General features: G+C 43.9%; 1 protein-coding gene across 2 annotated transcripts in view; it reads left to right on the plus strand.

Annotated features, from left to right (window-relative positions):
• The window catches only part of RHBDL3 (rhomboid like 3), a 60344-nt gene that overhangs the window by 7125 nt on the left and 31281 nt on the right, over positions 1-21938 (plus strand). For both annotated transcript variants that reach the window (XM_036768460.1, XM_036768461.1), the window contains 2 exons: positions 14660-14818; positions 19854-20078. In XM_036768460.1, coding sequence (XP_036624355.1) covers positions 14660-14818; positions 19854-20078 — 384 coding nt within the window. The remainder of the gene's footprint in view (positions 1-14659; positions 14819-19853; positions 20079-21938) is intronic.

The following is a 21938-nucleotide window of genomic DNA, read 5'->3' on the forward strand; positions in this document are numbered from 1 at the left end:
TTCTAGCTCTGGAGCTCTGGAGCTCTGATCCCTTGACCCTACCCTGAGAACCCACTCTCCAGAATTCACATCTTTGTCATACGACCAGGCACATTTTAGATAACTGATATCTTCAGAAGCTGTGAGTAAAAAAAAAAATACTTCTGAGATGTTGGCCCTGGTAGAGGCATAGCTATCAGGGCCTGCCTTTTCTCAAACCAGAGGGGCTCCTATAAGGAAAGATGCGTCTTTCTTCCCATCTGATTTTCCTCTATTGGTCCCTCCCCTTTGGTTCCCCCATGTGGGAACCCTCCACCTGCCCTGACCCTGAAGCCTCATCTCATTTGCAGTCCTCCAGCGAGCAGCCTCAAGGGGACTCTGGGAAAAGGGGAACAGACAAGAAGGCTGAATAGATTATATAGGCACAGAGGGAGAAACAGCTGCCCCTGAGGCTGTCATCTGCTACTGCTCCAAGACCCCATGTCCCTGGAACATGCGATTAATGAGCTGAGAGAGGGCGTCCCAGAGAGGGACAAAGGGAAGAGGCTTAAAAAGAACTCACAGACCTCATCCCCTATCTCCCACTGCCCTTCTCCTCACCCCCTCTACCCCTTTACATTAAAAAAAATTAGATATTCTAAACATGACAAACACCAGTGAAAATGAACATTTTTTCATACACCAAAGAACAGAAAAAGAGGACTATATATGAAACTGAGAATCTAATTACGCATAGGTTTGTTTTTAAAGTATATACTCAATTCAGCATGGTAGTTGCAAAGTTCTTCTGCCTATCTGTTATGTCTTCCAAACCTCAATTAGCCAGTGGGGGTCTCTTCTATGCATTTTCTTTAAAATGTTTCATTGATGCTTGTTTCTTTTTTGCTATTACTGGGGAGTCCTAGGTGATAGAGTCAATCTAGTACTGGACCTGGAGTTAGGAAGACATGAGTTCAAATACGGCCCTAAATAGTGGCTGTTTGAACCTGGGAAAATCACTTAACCTTCGACAGCTTTAGTTTTCTCACCTGTGAATTGGGCATCATAATAGCACCTACCTGCTAGGCTTATTATGAGCTTCAAATGAGAAAATATTTATAAAGCACCGTACAAACCCTTCAGAGCTTTTCCTTTTTTTGCCTTGGAAAATTGTTTTAATTTGCATTTCTTTCATTAGCGATTTGGAGCATTTTTTCATATTGATGTTGATAGCTTGCTTTTCTTCTTTTTGAGAACTGCCTGTTCACATCTTTTGACCATTTACCTATTGGGAATGGCTCTTATTTTCAAATATTTGAATCAATTCCTTATTTTTTTGGATATCAGGCCTTTATCAGAAAAACTTGCTGCAAAGATTTTCCCCTAGTTAACAATTTCTTTTTAAAGTCTAGCTGCATTGATTTTGTTTATGTAAAAGCTTTCCAATTTTATGTATCAAAATTGTCCATCTTATATACTATTAATTTCTCTATCCTTTGCTTGGTCAAGAAATCTTCCTCTATTCATGGTTGTGAATGGTGTTTCTTTCTCTGTTTCTTGAATCTAGTTAGGATGTGACCTTTTAGATCTATAATACATATCCCTTTGGAGTTTATATATGCGGTGTGAGATCTTGGCCTAATTCTAATTTCAGTCAGGCTGCTTTTCAATTTTCCCAACAGCTGGGGTCTTTGGGTTTAGCAAATACTATGCTTAAATCTATGCTTCTGTGTTTGCTCTTATCTCCCCAATCAACTTTTTAAATTTTTTAACTAGTATGAAATAGTTTTGGTGATTATTGCTTTGTAATGTGATTTGAGATCTGGCCCTGCTAGACCACTTTACTTGCTACATTTTCATTATTTCCCTTGAGATTTTTGATCTTTTATTCCTTGAATGAATTTTGGTATTTTTTCTAGATCTTTAAAATAATCTTTTGGTAGATTGGTATGCCACTAAACATGTAAATCACTTTAGTTACTATTTTGTTTCTTTTTATTATTATTCTATACTATTTAGTACTATTTTAGTACAAAATATTGTACTATTTATTTACTACTGTCATTTGTATAATATTGGCATGTCCCAACCATGAACAATTAGTAAGTCTCCAATTTTTTTAGGCCTGTATATATTTCCATAATGAGTGTTTTGTAATTGTGCTCATATAATTCCTGTGTGTGTCTTGGTGGGTGGATTCCTTAATATTTTGTACATTTTGCAGTTATTTGGAATTGAATTTATCTTTTACCTTTACATTTTTCAAGTAGAGTTCAGGATTCATAAGGCTGCTTCTGTCTACTACAAAGCCAGCCTCATTGATCCTATCCTCATTACTCTCCTTACCCCCTCAATGTGGTATTATTAACCCTTTAATTCCTATTCCTCTACCCCCAATAAAAATTACATTTTTTCCTAGCTTGAGGGACTATGAGATGGATCTGAGAAGGTATGTGTCTTTGGTTCTTGCCCAAATGAAGCAGTATCTGCCATGAAAATAATGCTGGATTTTGAGTCAGAAGGCCTGAGTTCAAATGTCAGCTCCGTCAATTTCCTCTTTCATGACTTACCCTTTTCGACTCTATGCGAATCCTTTGGAAGACAGAATTTGGTCTAGATGGCCTCTGATATCCCTTCCAGTTCTCAAACTATAAAACTGTCTGTGGGTTAGTAGTTTCCTGCCCTGGGATAAGGAAAAATTTTATGTGCACACTCAAATGGATGGCTTTGCTCCAGAAATTGAGATTATGACTAAAAATTGGTTTTCCTCTCTAGGGTTCTACCATCCCTCTGGGATGTTGCTGTATTCTTTGGTCCTGGAGCTTAAAGGAAATAAGGGCTACCCTTTCTACATGAACTTCCCAGAGAGAAAAGAGAGGTGTGACTGGGTAAAATTCTCTGGAGGAAGCATTGCCTGAGGGGTCAGAGCATGAAACTTTTACCCCTCCCTGTCTTTATTAAACTGGTTTGACTGCATTAATCAGTTTCCACATGCCCTAGAACCATAGAATCTTAGAGTTACAAGGGACTTTTTAGTCCTCTAAGTCAAACTTTCCCACCTCTATTTTACTGATGCCCAGAGAGAAGGAAATGGCTGGTTGAAGGTCATACAGCTAATTACTGGTACAAAGACTCCAATACAAGTTTCTGCACTCTTGGTACAGTAGAAAGAACATGGGACTTTAGTCAGAGGGTTTAGGATTAAATCTCACCTCCACTATTTAACTATCTGTGTGACCTTGGCCAGGTCACTTTATTTTCTTGGGTCTCAGTTTCCTGATCTGTAAAATGGGGGAGGATCAAACTTGATGTCTAATAAGATCCTTTTCCATTATAGATTTGGATCCTATGATCCCTACTCCCTCAATCCTCCCACTAAACTGCTGGAGCATAGGAGACAGAGCACTAGACCTGGAACCTGGAAGGCTTGTATTCAAATCCTACCTCAAACACCTATTAGCTGTGTGACCCTGGACAGAGCATTTAACCTCTGTTCATCTCAGTTTCCCCATCTATAAAATGGGGATAATGACAGTACCTACTTCACGGGATTTTTATGAGAATCAAATGATAAAATAATTGTAAAGCACTTAGCACAATACCTGGCACTTAGTAAGCGCTATATACCATCATCATCATATATGCTATCATCATCGTTATCATTATCATCATCACCATCACCACCACCACCACCATCATCATCACCGTTACCACCACCACCACCATCATCATTATCATTATCATCATTATAGCACTTTAAAACCTTAAAGTATTATATAAATGTTAGACATTATCACCACCACCACCACCATCATCATCATCGTTACCACCACCACCATCACCATCACCACCACCACCATCATCATCATCATCGTTACCACCACCACCATCATCATCATCGTTGCCAACACCACCACCATCATCATTATCATCATTATAGCACTTTAAAACCTTAAAGTATTATATAAATGTTAGACATTATCACCACCACCACCACCATCATCATCATCGTTACCACCACCACCATCACCATCACCACCACCACCATCATCATCATCATCGTTACCACCACCACCATCATCATCATCGTTGCCAACACCACCACCATCATCATTATCATCATTATAGCACTTTAAAACCTTAAAGTATTATATAAATGTTAGACATTATCACCACCACCACCACCATCATCATCATCGTTACCACCACCACCACCATCATCATTATCATCATTATAGCACTTTAAAACCTTAAAGTATTATATAAATGTTAGACATTATCACCACCACCACCACCATCATCATCATCATCATCATCATCATCAGTTCTCTGGGCCTCTGTTTCCTCATCCTTCTCTGCCTCATGAAATCCTTTTCCTCCTTCAAAACGTTGCTTATGCCCCACCTTCTGCATGAAGCCTGTTCTGATCCTCTCCGACTGCTAAGTACTCTCCTTGCCTTTCCTTGTATTTAACTTCTATTCAGTCATTTTTCAGTCATGTCTGACTCTTTGTGACCCCATTTGGGGTTTTCTTGGCAGAGATACTGGAATGGTTTGCTATTTCTTTCTCCAGCTCATTTTTGTTAATTAGTTTTTTAATTGTGTCCAATATCCATAACCCCATTTGGGGTTTTCTTGGCAGAGATACTGGAGTGTTTTGCCATTTCCTTCTCCAGCTCATTTTACAGATGAGGAAATTGAGGCAAGCAGGGTGAAGTGACTTGCCCAGGGTCACATAGCTAAGTGTCTGAGGCCAGATTTGAACTCAGGAAGATGAGTCTTCCTGACTCCAAGCCCAGCGCTGTATGCACTATGGCACCACCTAGCTGCCCCTATTTAACTATTTATATTTATTCAGCTTTGTTATGTACCTGTTGTCTTCTCCCCATAGAGTGTAAGCTCCTTGAGGTCAGGGACTGTTTAATTTTTGTCTTTGCATCCCCCGCACCTGGCACAGGGCCAAGAACATAGAAGTACAACAAGCTTGTTAATTGGTTGATCTGTAAAGTAGAGAGGAGGAAAAGAACAGACTAAATGGTCTCTGAAGTCTCTTGTAACTCTGGGTCCATGGTCACATAACCCTTTTCTGTGGCACGGTGGCTAGAGTACTAGGCCTGGATTCAGGAAGACCGGAGTTCAAATTCAGCCTCATATATTAGCTTCATGACCCTGAGAAAGTCATAACGTCTGTCTGCCTCAGTTTCCTCATCTGTAAAATGAAGTTAATAATAGCATCTACCTTCCAGGCTTATTGTGAGGATCAAATGAGATAATATTTGTAAAGCACTTGGCAAACATCAAATCACTATGTAAATGCTATCTATAATTATTATTATCATTATTAGGTTAACCCTTTTCTAGCTTGTGTATATTTGCTGTAGAGACAAAGTTGATTTCTTTTTGGTAGTAGAAAGCATCATGGAAAGGTAGGGTGCCGTGATTTATGGAGTTCTTTCCCTATTCCCACTTGCAATTGAAAAGTGCTGGAATAGTGTTGCTAGCCTCCCACCCTCATCACCTCCAGCAGCTGCTGGCCTGAACTTTATGGGCAGCTGTAAATGTCTGTGAATGGTTAGAAGGGGTTTGGGTCAGCTCTATAGAGCAGTAACCCCCTGGGCAGGCTCATTAATTCCTCTCAGCTCAGATTCATGTTTAAGAAGGCAAATCGAAGAGTCGAGTCAACCAACCAAACCCCTCCCCTCCCCTGTACCCCTGGAGAAGGGACATCTGTTATTCTTTTGGACTTTTTCCCCTTGGGGCACATACTGCTTTGATAATGATAATAACCAGCATTTGGATAGTGCTTTAAGTTTGCAAAGAATTTTTATGTATATTTTCACATTTGAGCCTTACAAGACCCTTCAAGGTAGATGCTAAAGTCACCTTCCATTTTACAGATGGAAAAATTGAGACTAGGAGAGTGGTGGAGTTTTGTGTTTTTTTTAGTGACTTACTCAGGGTCACACAGTAAGTAACTGAGGTAGGATTTGAAGTCAGGTCTTCCTGAGGCAAATTTAGCACTCTACTATGCCAGTCAGCTGCTTGATGGAAAATAGGTGTTGCTGCTGAGGTTTGGAAGAAGCTGGAGGGTTGACTTCCCAGTCTGGCCCTCAGGATTTCTTAGAGTTTCTTGAACCCAAATAGAACTTCTCTCTGATGTGTCCTCTAGCCTTTTTGTTGGAGTTTGGAATCGCTGGGAATGACTGTGGGGAGATTATCAGGAAACAAAAGCAGAGAAATGGTTAGAAAATTAGGAGGGCATCACATGACCAAACTGTATTTTTGAATTTACCTATGTACATGTTGTTCCCTCTCCTAGTAGAATATAAGCTCCTTCAGGGGCAAGACTGGATCATAGGACTGTAAATTTAGATCAGGAAAGGACCTCAGAGGTCATCAGAAAGGAATGTAAAGAATATATACTCCCTGTTAACTTTTTATTTAAAAGAGATTTATTGCCATCTTTTGTTTTTACATCACTTGCATTTCCCAGTAGATGCTTCTTCTCCCCCTTCCAGAGATCCAGCCCTTATAACAAAGAATAAGAAAGAGAAAAATAATCAGTTCATCAAAGCTAATCCACCTATCAACCAAGTTGACATTATGGAGTGTTCCATACCCAAAAGGAAGAGTGGTACCTTCTTACAGCTCTTCTTTAGAGCCATGATGGATCATTGGAATTGTATTCTGTTCTATTGCCTTGATGTTTCTTCCATTTACATTGTAGTCATTGTCTATAGGGTACTGTTTTACTTGTGCAATTTGAGTCAGTTTGCATCAGTTCATAGAAGTCTTCCTATTCTTCTCTGAATTCTTCATATTCTTTGTTTCCTAAGGAACAATAATATTCCCTTACATTCATGTACCAGAGTGTGTTTAGCCATTGGGCATCTACTTTGTTTCCAATTCCTTTCTACTGCATCGAATATTGTTATAAACATTTTTGTGTTTATAGAGGCTTTCTTTTGATCACTGACCTCCTTGAGGAATATGCCTAGCTGTTCAACATCCTCATTTTACAGAAAAGGAAGGAGACAAGTGAGGTGATAACTGAAGTTGCATAAGTAGTATGAGATTCGAACCTGGGTCTTTTGGCCCCTAATCCATGATTCTTTTCATTGCACTACGCTGCCTTAATGAAAGGAAATGAATTTGGCATAGGTTCATATGTGGAAGGGAATTCAGAGATCAATGAATCCAACTCCATCATGTCACAGATGAGAAAACTAAGCTCCAGGTTGATAAAGTGACTTACCCAGGGTCACACAGGTAGTAAGTGCCAGAAGTGGAATTTACCTCAGACGGGGGAGTCAGTTTGTGAGATGGGGCTCCTGGAGTGCCAGAACCAAGGTGCTCTGGGTTAGACAGACTAAATTCATCTTTCTTGTTCTCTAAAACTTTGCCTGGAGACACCTCCAAACCTCCACATCCACCTGCCTGGGGGGAGATATAAAATTTACTCTATTTGTATACAGAGTTTAAATGTTGGGTTCTCTCCCTGGTTTACCAGCTAATCCAGTGCTTCCTTGGGTCCCCCCCTCAAGTAGATGTGGAGCTGTCCTGTCCTGAGTGCTGACTCACCCCCATGACCTACCTTTTGGGTGTCTAATGGTTTATCGGATTGTGCTTTCACAAACTTCAAACTGGAAGGGGCCTTAAACATCATATAGTCCAGCTCCCTCATTTTACCCATTAAGAGCTTGAAGCCCAGAGAGTGGAAGTTACCTGCCCAAAGTCACACAAGTCGTAAATCACAGAGAAGAAATTTGAACACAGCTCATTTGACTCTGAATCCAAGGTTTTGTCCGCTGTAGTGTGCTACCTGAGATCATGCCATCTGAGAGATACAGAAACTGAGGCACAAAGAAATTAGAATCCAGTTTCCTCAGCTCTGAATCAAGGTTCTTTTTCTCTGGACCTCCCTTGCCCATCTTGAGGAGGTGGAGGAAGATACCAGGCAGTATCTGTAGCTACTTGGGGCATTAGAGTGTCAAGGAAAGGGTTTGAGGAAGGGGAGGTGCGTATGTCTGAGAGCCTGGTGCTGGGGGGTGGGGGAGGAGCTGGGAGGATTAGGGGGCCAGAGGGCGGGGGTGCTGGCTGGATTAAAAATTCCCACTGAGCCGCTTGAGGCTCTTTTCAAGGCCTTGGCAGGTGGGTGGGAGGAGGGGACTTGTGGGGGCTTCTCCTTCAGTGCCAGCACTTTGTGTTAATGGGCTTCCCGTTGGGCCCGTTTAGCCTCCCTCTGCTCCCCCCAGCCCTTTCAGACTGCATCTTTAACTTGGCCTTATGCCTCATTTGGAGCCCCAGCCACCCTGGGTGCTATTCAGAGCCCTACTGCCTTAAGGCTACTCCCTTAACCCACAGGTCCAATTCATCTCTCCCAGCTGGGCCCTGGTAGCCCATTCATTGCTCACATTCCTCCAGCAATCCAGCCCTAGGCTGTCCACCCCCCCTCCTTCCCTTCTGATTCAGACCACCCCCAGTCTGCTCAGTACTTTCTCTTTCTCCCTTCCCTAATTTAGATATACCTCCCTTCCTTTAGGGGAGGTGTTCCTAACTTCTTTTGTGTCCTGTATCCCTTTGGCAATATGGTGACTCAGCCTACAGACTCCTTCCCAGAAGAGTGTTTTTTAATGCATAGCATAAAATAAGTAGGATTACAAGTAAAATCAATCATATTGAAATAGAATTATAAAAAAATGTTTGGTTTTTTTTTTAAAGTTCTTGAACCCAAGGTTAAGACCCTTCTCTTAATATTATAGGAAGTTTTAGGACCTCCCATCCAGTCAGATGAGCACTTAGATGAATCCAGGACGTGGCATGATGGTAGGGGGCAGGGTGGAGTTTTTATGGCATTAAAACAATAGAGTCTTTATTGCCTTTTATTTTTAGGTCTAGCTTTCTCTGAAAGTGCCTACTGAGGGTCCCAGCCTAAACATTTTGTCTGAGAAGTAGGAAGGGATGGAGCACTTTGAGGCAGAAAGAGGCAGAAGTACTGGCCCTGTATGTCATAGCCAGTCTGGGACAGAAGCCATTATAATTAATAATCACAGAAACAAGTCACTTTATCCAACTGGCAATAGTCAGCAGACCATTAAACAAATAAGTACAATTGGAGTCAATCGATAAACATTTATTAAGTACCTACTATGTGCCAAGCATTATGTTAAGTATTGGGGATACAAAGAAAGGCAAAAGACAGCCCTTGCTTTCAAGGAGTTAGGCAAACAACTCAGTTTTGTCGTCTGTCAAATGAGCTGGAGAAGGAAATGGCAAACCACTCCAGCATCTTTGCGAAGAAGTCCCCAAATAGGAGTCACAAAAAGTCAGGCCTAATCGAGTAAACAAGTGCAAACAAAATATATCCAGGATAAATTAGAGACGACAGAGGGAAGGCACTAGAATTAGGGGGGATTGGGACAGGCTTCCTTTAGAGGGTGAGATTGGAGCTGGAACTTGAAGGAAGCCAAGAGCTGGACATGAATGAGGGAGAGCGTTCCAGGCATGTGGAGGCAGCCAGTAAAAATGCCCTCCGTTAGAAATGGAGTTGTCCTATTTGAGAAACATCAAGGAAGTCCATGTCAGTGGGTCCGAGAGTTCAGAGTATGTGGGACCAGGGGTGGGTAATTAAGTATAAGTAGAGTGAAAAGGTGGGAAGGGATAGAGGTTATGAAGCGTTTTGAAAACCAAACAGAGGGTTTTATATTTGATTCTGGAGGTAATAGGAAGCCACTGGAGTTTATGAAGGAGACGATGGCACTTTAGGGAGATCATTTTGAGAGTTGAGTGGAGGACAGATTGGAGTGGGGGAGAGTATGAGTAAGGAAGACCAACCAGCAGGCTATTGCAATAGTCCAGGAATGAGATGATAAAAGCCTGTGCTAGGGTGGTGGCAGTGGTCTCTAAAGAGAGAAGGGGGCATATATGAGAGATGTTGGCCTTGGCAACGGATTGGATATGGCAGGGTCAGAGAAAGTAAGGATCGAAGAATGATACCAGAGCTGTGAGCTTGGGTGACTAAGAATGGTGGTACCCTTAACAGTAATAGAGTACTGGAAGAAGGGAGGGTTTGGGGAGAAGGAAAATTGGTTCTGTTTTGAGCTTACTGAGTTTAAGATGTCTACAAGACATCCAGTTTGAGATGCCCAGTGAGTAGTTGGAGATCTGAAAGTGGAGGGCAAGAAGAAAAGTTAGGGCTGGATGAGTAGATCTGATGATAATTGAATCCAAGGAAACTGCTGAGATCACCAAGTGAAATACAAGAGCAGGAGAAGAGAAGAGAGCCCGGGGATAGGGCCCTATGGGCCTCCCACACTTAGTGGGCATACCAGGGTGAAGAGGGAGCCAAGGAAATTGAGGAGAATCAAATGGGGAGGAGAAGAACCAGGAGAGAAGAGTCCTAAAAACCTAGAGAGTAGAGAGTATCAAGGAGAGGAGGGGGATGGACCACCAGTGTCAGAGTCTTCGGAGAGGTCAAGAAGATTAGTATTGAGAAAAGGCCACTAGATCGGACCATTAAGAGATCAATGGTAATGTCAGAGAGATGGGTTTAAGTTGAATAGTGAGGGTAAAAGCCAGACTGTAGAGTTAAGAAGAGAGTGAGAAGAGACAAGTGGAAGCATCTATTTATTGTAGGCAGCCTCGTGAAGGAGTTTAGCCACAAACGGGAGGAGGGATATGGGATGGATGAAGTTAGGGCTTTTTTGAGGATGGTGGAGACATAAGCATGTTTATTGGCTGTAGGGAAACAGCCACTAGACAAGACAGAGGAAGACTGAAGGGAAGTGAGAGATTACAGGATGCACCCCCTCAGAGAAGAATGAGATAAATAATAACACCTGGCATTTTTTATAGGGCTTTAAGGTTTGAAAGCACTTTAGGAATATGTCATTTGAGCCCCGCAACAACCTTGGTAGGAAGGCATTTTTGTTATCCCTATTTTACAGATGAGGAAACTGAAGTAAAGGTTAAATGACTTGCTCAAGATCGTATGGCTAGTAAGTATCTGATGCTGGGTTTGAACTCAGGTCTTTCTGACTTCAGGTTCAGTGCTCTAAGTCTGACTGACATACTATGCTTTACAATTTACAAAGCACTTTTCACACATTATCTTATTGAAGCCTCTTAGCAACCCTGTAAGCTAGGCATTACAGGTATTAAATATGGAGACAGAACTTGAGATTTCATAGGCATAGGGAACTCCCAGGTGAGGAAACTCATTCTACCAATGTGGGGCCTTATCTTCTCTGCAACTTAGTCTTAGTTGCCCAAAACTCTTGAAGGTTAAGGGTTCAGGGTCATCCAATCAAAATATGTTAGAAACAGGACCTGAACCCAGGTCTTATAGGCTTTGAGACTAGCCAGACTGCCCTTCTCCTGCAAGTATTATGCTCCCCATTTCACAGATGCAAAAGATGAGTCTCAGAGATGTTACGTGATTTGTCCATGGTCAGGCGTCTGTAAGATAGACTTCCCAGTTGGGACAAGCTTTTCTTTCAAAATTTGGTTTTGACTTGTTCATTGGTTCTCTTCGGGTAAAAAGCAGGCCTCCTTTCTAATCTTAGAATTTCACTGAGTGGGAGTCAAGGGTGGGGGGTGTAAGTGGGCTTTCTCCTGCCCTAGTCCTCACCCCCTTCTCCCCACCCTTCTGTCCACACATCGGTGGTTTTTTGTTTTTTTTTTTTTATCTATTTTCCTCTCTCCTTTACCCTCATAAAACCTCTATCAGTCTGTGCCCCATCCCTCTTCCGAATACTATTTTTGCGCCTGTCTTACCCACTGTTAGCGCTGATTGGTCAAGTGATGCCAGCTCAGCTGTGTCTGGGAAGCTCCTCTTGCTGCTGCCCTCCCTTCACCCCTCGTGTGTGCTCAGCTGTCCCTGACATCTTGTTAGTAGGGGTGCCAGTCTTCCCTCTGCTTGGCCCGCCTGGCCCCGATTTGGAGGGGCAAGATTTTGGCAGAGAGAAAAATGCCTCGGACTCAGTCCAATTTGTTTCCTAGCTCATCCACTCCCCACTAGGACCCTTGTCATGTGCTTGTGGGAGGGTAGGCAGAGGGCAAACACGGTCACAAGGACAATGGGGGAGTACCCAGGGGATGGAGGAGAGCAGGTGGTCCTTTGTCTGGAAATGGAATGAGGGCAGATGGGCCCTCTCCCTGATCTCCCCCTTCCCAGCCCCACCCCCCGCCAGAGGCCTGGTCTCCCAAAGGATGGGGGATGATGCCAAATTCCTGCGGGATCTACTGGGGACATATTGGTGGTGGCCAGCTACAGCAAATGTTTGTCCATTCAACGCTTTCTCTCATAGACAAAGGATAGTTTGGGGGTGGCGGGGGGCGGGGGGGTCAAGGAACAGAGAAGGAAATGGATGGGGAAGGTCTCTGGTAAGATAGTGTAGCCTCCTGGGGCTATTATAGGATCTTAGATCTAGAGCTGAAAGGGACCTTAGAGGCCATCTGGTCCAAACCCCTCATTGTACGGATAAGGAAACTGAGACCCAGAGAGGTGGAGACTTGCATAAGGTACATAGGTAATAAGTGGAAGGGGCAGGATTTGAACCCAGTTCCCCTGATTCCAAATCCAGGGCTCTTTACACTCTACCTTGCTGCCTCTGCCAGGGGAGAGGACAGGATAGAGCTCATCTGCTCTCACCTGTACTAGGACAGGAATCCCTTCAACAGTGTCCTCGATGAGCCCTCATCCAGTCACCTCTTAAAGACCTCCAATGATGGGGACCTCACCGCCTCCCAAGGTAGTCTAGCCTGTTTTCAGCAGCTTTCCTAATTAGGAGGTTTCTTCCAGCCAGCTGCCTCTCTGCAGATTTAGGAATCCTGCCTGGATTCCTGACTCTTCCCCTCCGTGGGCGAGAGAAGCGACTGCCTTGTCATCAAATTAAATGAAGCACCCACCTGCCAGGGTAGAGCGCCAGGCAGGCTGTGGAGCTCGCTGGTTCAGCTCTCAGGGGACTCATCACCCGTTTCTGCCCCTGGCTTGGCCTGCTAATGATGCTCAGCCAGAAGATTCCCAGCCTCCCCAGCCCAGCTCATCTAGGCCAGGTGGGCCTTGCTTGTGTCCTGGAGCCTTCCTGGGCTGGGTCCACATAAGCCCAGAGCTAGATCAGAGGAGTCTCCTCATTTGCTGTACTGCAGGATGGCGTAGAATTAGGTGTGTGCTGCAGCTGCTTCTGGCGGGGATGCAGGCCCCAGCCTCTTGCCAAAGGCCATGGTGCACAGGGCCAGTGCTTGGGGCGGGGGTAGGAGGGGGGGTGGGAACACCTCTGGTTACATCATTCCTAAAAACTGTGGATCCAGAAGAGAAGACAGAGACCCTGCATGTGGTGGAAGAGTACAGTGGTCAGAGCACTGGATTTGGGGGCCAGTCCCAGCTCTACTCCTTATCAGCTTGATGACCCTGGATGGGTCATTGCCCCTTTCTGAGAGTCAATATTTTTGTGAAGGGAGGTGTTGGACTAGCCAAGGATGGGGAACCTGTGGCCTTGGGGCCATGTGTGGCTCTCTAGGTCCTCGGGTGTGGCCTTTTGACTGAGTCCAAGTTTTACAGAACAAATCCTTTTATTAAGGGAGGGTTCATTAATAACATTTACATAGTGCTTTGAGGTTTGCCAAATGCTGTCCTTATTGGAGCCTCACAACAACCCTATGAGGCAGGTGCTGCAATTATCCCTGTTTTTCAGATGATGGACTGAGTTTGCTAATGCCTTCCCCTCTCAGAATGCCTGCCATATGCATGTGTATGCATACACATATATAGACACATGTGAATTACATGCACAGGCACATGCGTGTATATATACCCATGTTTATACATGTAAACATTTTATACATGTACCTGTATATACACACGTATGCAATGTGAATATAAACATCTATATCAGTGCTCTGAGCCCATCATCTCTCCATCTAGGTAGCATTCAATAGGCATTTATTAAATGCTTTCTGTTTGCCAGGAGCTGTGCCAAGTGCTTGGGGATACAAAGAAAGAGACAAATTCAGCCTCTGTCCTCAAGGAGCTTACCTTCTAACAGGGGAAGGGGAACACTGGTGGAAACAATAAACATCTAAATAGATACAAGATGTATATAAGATATGTACTTTATACACATAAATGCACATATGTATACGTATATAATAAACACATACTTGCATGTATGCACGTGCATCTATACATATGTAGGCATGCGCACATATACACGTGTGTATGTGTGCGTGTGTATACACATGTGTGTACATGCACATATATGTGTGTGTGTATGAATGGTATAGCCAATGTGGAAATTTATTTCTCTTGATTTTATGTTTGTAATGAGTTATGTTTTTCTTACTTTTTCAATGAGGGGGATGACGGTAGAAGTGGGAGGGAGAGAATTCAGACCTGAAAATAAAATAAAATTGAATCTAAAAAAAGAGAGAGAAAATTTTAATAAATACATGAATTCTCGTTGGCCTCACTTGAACCTGAGAAAGGTAAAAAGCTTTGCCAGGGATCTTGCAGCTCAGATGCGTGGGAGATAGAGTTCTAACTGGGGTCTTCCTGACTCTCAGTCCTGAGCTATAGCTATAAGACTAGCTAGGTGCCCCATATGAGACCCAAGGGATGGTGGAGAAGGAACCAGGTTTGGGTTAGATCTGAAAGGTTCCTTGGTCTCCTTCTGATGCCCCCACTCTTTTCTTCCTTCTGCAGTTTGACCCTGGGAACACCGGCTACATCAGCACAGGCAAGTTCCGGAGCCTCTTAGAAAGCCACGGGTCCGAGCTGGACCCACATAAGAGAGAGGTGCTCCTGGCCCTCGCAGACAGCCATTCGGATGGACACATCTGCTATCAGGATTTCGTCAACCTGGTGAGCAAACCAGCCCAGGGACCCTACCTCTTGGCCTCTCAACCTCTTCAGCTTTGAGCTCCAACTGCTCGCTGGCCCAAGGCTCGTTGGAGCTCATGTCCTGACATTACTCCATGGCAATGGAGTAATATGCAGTGTTTGCCTTTGTGAGGGATGGGAAGGGGTGAGGCCTCATCAGTGTCCACATGACAGAAGGCACCTCAGTGTTCTCCCTTTATCCTGGGGCTATGTCTAGTCTGATTTGGGAAGGGAGGACAGCCTACCTGTGGAGGGCGGTTATTGTCATGGGTGGGGAGGTGGAGGTGGCAGCCCATCAAGCTGATCTAAGGAAAGGCGAGATTAGGCAGGCAGAATTTCACCTGGGGCATGGATGATGGAGAAGATCTCAGGCAGCCAGTCGGATCAAACTCTAATAGGAAGGGCAGCCACTAAACCTTACATAAAGATCGTTGTGGGATACATATTGACTTAGCAAACAACATATTAATAATATCTATGTTTTATTGCTTTTTTATTTTGTTAAATGTTTCCCAATTACATTTTAATCTGGTTCAGGCTGCATTGGGAGTGTTGTGGGGGGAGTGTTTGCCACCTCTGGTCTAGAGAAACAAGTGCTAGGCTGGCAGGCAGGAGGAAGCCACCAGCCTTCTCATTCCAGCCAGGCCACTCATTAGTGTGGGAGGGCTGCTTGAAGTTTTCTCTCTGGGTTTCAGTTTCCTTATTTGTTAAATGGGCGTGATGATTCCAGCTCCTTCCATGTTGCCCTTGGAAGAAGCAAGAAAGTGGGTCCCTGAACCCCGTAGAAGGAATTAATGGGCAGCTGTAGGGCGTGTCCTATGTAAGCTGAACCACAGAGAATACATCACCATAATCTACATGCTTTCATCCCAAAGTTTGTTGAAAGGATATAAATGTGCAAAAGTAAATCTCATTCCATTTGTAAGGGGAGAAGAGGACGGAACAAGGGTTTTATTAAGTGTCTACTGCGCGCCAGACCCTGTGCCAAGCCCTTTACAAATATCTCATTTGGTCCTCACGGTAACTCTGGGAGATAGGTGCCATGATCATTCCCATTTTACAGAGGAGGAAATAGAGACTGATGGAGGGTAAGTGACTTGCCTAGAGTCACACAGCTAGTAAGAGTCTGAGGCTGGAGCACTCTATCACCTAGCAGCCTTCGAGGAGAAGTAATTGTGTCATAGTGAATGGAGAGCTGGTCTTGAAGCTAAGACCTGGGTTCAAGTCTCACCTCTGACAGATCCTGACTGTGTGACCCTGGGCAAATTACACAACCTCTGAAGACCCTAGGCTACTGCCTGAGATTACCAGGTCCATCCTTATCTTAGACATAAGTATCAGCACTGTGTGGTACTAAGTGTCCTGTTTGGGGCTGTGTGTGTGTGTGTGTGTGTGTGTGTGTGTGTGTGTGTGTCTGTCTGTCTGTCTGTCTGTCTGTCTGTCTGTCTGTCTACGGATATTAGAAGAAAGGAAAGAGAGATAGAAGTGAGTGTTCAGGTACAAGGTTAAAAAGAATGAGGAAAAGTGGTCCCATCTCAAGAGTCAGAGAAGAAGCACATATACTCGAAACCACTGAATAAGGCATATTTCAAAGCAATCTGTGAATTGGAGCAAATGAATGGAGTAAAAATGAAATGTTAAAAGGCCCAAGAATAGAAGAACCACAGAGATTCCAGAAGGGTCATTCAGGGAAGGTTTCCTGAGCTGGGGTGGGGGCGGGGGAGGTCTTGGAGCACATTCTCTGTGCGTGTCTTTGTTGGCAGTATGCCTCAGACTACTTCTGCCTGCTGGGCACTGTCTCCTTTGCCCACTAGGCCTCCTGCAATTTGGGTTCTTTGGAGATCATGATGTGTTATGATTTGCAGCCAAGGAGCATTGCTGGGAAAATGTTGTAATGGAAAAAAGAAGGGCCTTTGGGGGCAGAAGCAGGCTGGGATCCCTGAAAACCCTGCCTGGTTTTCTCGATGTCACCCAGCAATCTTATTTAATCCTGAGTCAAAGTCATCATCTTCCTTACACATGATCAAATAATAACAATAGTTCCCTTTCCCGTAGCTCTTTCCAGTGTGCAAAGCACTTAATGTACCCACTCACCACAGTCTTGCACGTGCTCACGTTTACACCTGCTCTGGATTTCTCCACTCTAACGTAATTCATGCAGGCATCTGGGCCCAGGCTTCCATAGGTGAATTGAACTGTTTGAAGCATTTAACAATCTGATAATCCCCAGACAGCTGCTCTCTACCAGACTTGAGGGTTATAAAGGCCGAAAGAAGTAGCCATGTAGGACCATAGGAAAGGTACCAGGATGATAGACATTCTCCTCTTTGCTAACTCTTCACTTCTCTTTGGCTGGAAACCAGGTTTGAAAAGAGGTCGGGTTAGTCAATAAATACTTATTAATCACCTGTTATATGCCAGGCACTGTGCTAAGTGTTAGGGCTACAAAGATGGCAAAAGACAGTCCCTGCCCTCAAGGACCTCACAGTCTGATGGGAGAGACAGCAGGCAAATGACTGTGTACGATCAAGTTATATTCGGGATAATTGGAGATAATTAACAGAGGGAAGGCCCTAGAATTAAGGGGAAATGTAAATACTGAATAAGAAGAAGGGGAAAGTGTGTGTGTGTGTGTCTGTATATCTGTGATACTTGGGTAGAGGAAAGAGAGGAAATATGTGAATGTCTTTCTATATGTCTGCAGTTGGTGGGGGAGAGGAAAGAGAGAGAAAGTGTGTATTAAGAGAGGAGAGACAAAGTCTGTCTGTAATAGGCAATATCTGCCTATCTGTCGAACATGGGATTTTAGTTGGAATTTGAAGGAAGCTGGGAGGCTGGCATCACAAAGATGAAAGGAGAGAGCATTCCAAGCACAGGGGACAGTCAAGACAAAGGCCTAGAGTCAGGAGATAGAACAGTCTTTAGGACTGTGGTTGGTCCATTAGGGGAGGAAAGAGTCGGCAGCCTGGCTTGTGCAGAGCGGTGCTGAGGATGTGGTTAGTGTGGTCATAGGCAGGGGTTAAGTACAGCCTGAAGAGGTGAGCCTGAGTCTTGTCTGGCTCAGCTTGAAAGTCTAATAAAATGCCTTCACTGCTCGGGGTTGGGGGTCAAGTAATGTACTGAAAATGAGCTCAGCTGAGCGGCAGTGGAAAGGATACTGGCTTCAGAGCCCAGCTTTGCTATTCACCTTACCTGTGACCTTGGGTCAATTACTTAACTTCCCTAGGTCTCTGTTTCTTCATCTGTAAAAAGGAGAGGGTTGGACTAGGATCATGGACATAGAATAGGAAGGGACCTTGGAGGCTATGTCGGATGACCCCCGTTTTATGGATGAAAAACTGAGACCCAGAGAGGTTAAGTGATTTTGCCCAAGGTCACACAGCTAGTGTCAGGGTCTAGATTCAAACTCAGATCCTCTGACTCCAGAGACAGTGCTCATTCCACTCTGCCATGCTGCCTCCTTAGATGACCTCCAAACTTCCTTCTAGTTCTCAATCTATAATCCTATATCCTGAACTTGGAGATTGAATGCCAGGGCACCCAGGATCGAAACTTTCCTCTGGGTCAGGCATATCCAAATGCAGCTTTTAGGCTGCTGATCAGATTTTAAACCGAGGGACCTTAGAGGGTATTCAGTCAGACCTCTTTCTACTGATAAAGGTTAAGTGACCTGCCCAAGGTCACTCAGGTTCTAAGTGTTAGGAGGCAAGATTTAAACCCAAGTCTTCCAACTTTAAATCCACTGTACCACATGGCCTCTCCATAGCTCCAATATGTTTTTGGGTTTTTTTGCCCAATCTTGGTCTGTTATTACGTCTGCTTGGGGAACAGAGTAGATAGCTCTTGCCCTGGGAGGCTCCAGCTTCCATTTCTCTCTTGCCTTTTCCCAGTTCTCTCCCTCCTTTCTGCTTTAATCTCTTCTATAACCTCCTCCAGGAACACTGAAAAACGTCTCTTGCCTTACTTTTTTAAAAATTAATTATTTATTAATTTTTAAATTACTTTTTTATTTTTAGTTTTCAACAATCACTTCCACGAGATTTTGAGTTCCAAATTTTCTCCCTATCTCTCCCCTCTCCCCACCCCAGACCATGTGCATTCTGATTACCCCTTCCCCTAATCTGCCCTCCCTTCTGTCACCCCCCCCTTCCCTTCAGGGCAAGATAGATTTCTATACCCCTCTACCTGTATATATTATTTTTCAGTTGCTTGTAAAAATAATTTTAAACAAATTCATTTTTAAGACTTTGAGTTCCACGTTCTCTCCCTTCCTCCCTCCCCACCCACCCTCATTGAGAAGGCAAGCAATTCTATATAGATTATACATGTGTAGTCATACAAAACACTTCTATAACAGTCATGTTGTAAAAGACTAACTGTATATCCCTCCAATGTATCCCACCCCCCATTTATTCTATTCTTTCCTTTGACCCTATCCCTCCTCAAAAGTGTTTGCTTCTGGTTGCCCCCTTCTCCGACCTGCCCTTCCTTTTATCATCCCCCCCTTATCCTCTTCTCCCCTACTTTCTTGTAGGGTAAGATACATTTTCATACCCAATTGAGTGTGTATGTTATTCCCTCCTTAAGCCAAATCCATTGAGAGTAAGGTTCACTCTTCTTTTCTCTCTTCTTCCTCTTCTTCCCCTCCATTGTAAAAGCTTTTACTTGCCTCTTTTATGTGAGATAATTTGCCCCATTCTACATCTCCCTTTCTCCTTCCAGTACATTCCTCTCTCTCAACCCTTAATTTTATTTTTTAGATATCATCCCTTCATATTCAACTCACGCTGTGCCCTCTGTCTATCTGAGAGTGGTATGAGTGGGGAAGTCTGTGAGGTCCTGGATCACATTCATTCTGCTTTCTTCCTTTTCCCACTCCCCACTTTTTTATGCTCATTACCCTCACTACTCATAGGTAGTAGGGCTATATCTGACCCCCGTCCCCAGCCTAGACAAGGTGATCTCAGGACAAGGGAATGCCCCATTTGAGATTTCATTTCTATCCTTCTCTCCACAGATGAGCAACAAACGGTCCAACAGCTTTCGCCAGGCCATCCTACAAGGTAACCGGCGCCTGTGCAGCAAGGCATTGCTGGAGGAAAAAGGATTGAGTCTCTCCCAGCGGCTGATCCGCCATGTTGCCTATGAGACCCTACCTCGTGAAATTGATCGCAAGTGGTACTATGACAGCTACACCTGCTGCCCCCCGCCCTGGTTCATGATTGCCATCACTGTCCTGGAGGCATGTGGTACTTCCTGGGGAGATGGGGGAGTGGAGTGAAGTCTTAGAGCCATGCCCTGCTAGGTGTGAGGGGAGGGGAGTGGAGGGGTAGTAGAGAAGGACAAGTGAGATGCTGACAACTCTAGAGAAAAAGGCTTGAAGATGAAGAGCAAATTCCCATTTGTGATTTCAAAAAAATCCTGTTCCTACAAAAACCCTCATAGACCCTCCATAGAACATAAAGATTTTCCAGTCCTCAGTTGATGAATGGTCCTCTTACATCATTCATTATGACAAAGTCCAAAGAATAAGTAAAGGTTTTAGGCAGCCCATTGGAGTTCACTGTATTGAAACTTGGCCTGATTTTTATATTCTGAGTCAAATTATTTCAGTTGTCCTTCAGATGAGTGCCATTAGCCTAGTCTCTTTGCCACTCTGAGCCTCAGTTTCTCTCTCTATAAAATGAGAATAATCATGCTTTCCCTTTCCCTGCCTCATAGGGCTTTTCTGACTATACAGTGAAAGATTGAGCTTAGAAACTCTTTGAATATAGAAGCACTAGTTGTCCATCAGTCAATCAGCAAGCTCTTATTGAGCATCTGCTATGTGGTAGGTGCTGTGCTTAGAGGATACAAAGAAAAAAAAGAAAAATAGTTCCTGCCTTTAAGGAGTTTACATCTTACACATTGATATAAATAATCTAGACAACCTGGTACCATGTGAAAAGTGCCAGGCTTGGGGTCAGGAAGAAACTAAGTTAAATCCTGCTTCCGATATTCACTAACTGTATGACTATTGGCAAGAGTCACTTAAGCTCTGTGCCTCAGCTTCCCCACTTGTAAAATAAAGATAACGATACCTATAGAACCTGCCTCACAGGGCTGATGTGAGCTTCAAATGAGATGTTGTACTTGGTAAACCCTAAAGTATTATGTAAGTCAGGTTTGGAGATGTCTTTTCTAAAGTTTTGTTTTGCTTTTGTGCTAGGTTTGTGATTTCATTAGTATTTTGGGAGCTAAGTGACAAAGTGGATGGGTCACTGGGCCTTAGAATCAGGGAGACCTGCATTCAAATCCAGCCTTCAACAGTTCCTAGCTATGCACCATTGGGCAAATCAATCTCAGCCTCAGTTTCTTCAACTGTAAAGTGGGAATAATAGCACCTACCCTTAGGGTTGTCATAAAGATCAAATGAGATAAAGCACTTAGTAAGGTGCCTGGTTGCTGGTCTACCAGTCCAAATCCTCAGAGAGGAGTCATAGACTCCTCAAGCAATAGTTTTTCTACTCAGATGACCAGGAAATCGTGTCAACTGCCTATGCCTTGGGCCATTGAGCCCAGGGTTGCATAGTTAACAAGCCTTTTTGAAACACTTACTATGTGCCAGGCACTGTGCTAAGCTGTGGGGAATTCATATACAAGCAGAAACAGAGTCCCCCATCTTTAAGGAGCGTATAGTTCACATACAGCCCTTTAAAGCTTGCCAAATGCCTTCCATATGTCTTCTCCTTTGATCTTCACAACAGTAGGGTTTGTGTGTGTGTGTGCACGTGCGTGCATGCTCGTGTATACTATTATCATCAATCCCATTTTGTAGATGGGGAAACCGAGGCGAAGAGAGACTTGCCCAGGGTCACTCAGCTAGTTAGAGTCTGAGGCAGGATTTGAACTCAGGTCTAACACTCTACATAGTATCACCTAGCAGTCTCAATAGCCAGTATGTGTCAGAAACAGATATTGAACCCAAGTCTGTCCTGTTGCTGAAGTCTGTACTCCAACCATCACTCCATGCTGCCTCTGTAGATGTCTCTCTCCCGAGGTCTCTCTTAAGAACTTTGGAATTGATTGTATGACATGGGAGACATTGGCACAGGACCCATCA

The sequence above is a fragment of the Trichosurus vulpecula genome, chromosome 7, assembly GCF_011100635.1.
Source record: "Trichosurus vulpecula isolate mTriVul1 chromosome 7, mTriVul1.pri, whole genome shotgun sequence".
Classification (NCBI taxonomy): Eukaryota; Metazoa; Chordata; class Mammalia; order Diprotodontia; family Phalangeridae; genus Trichosurus; species Trichosurus vulpecula.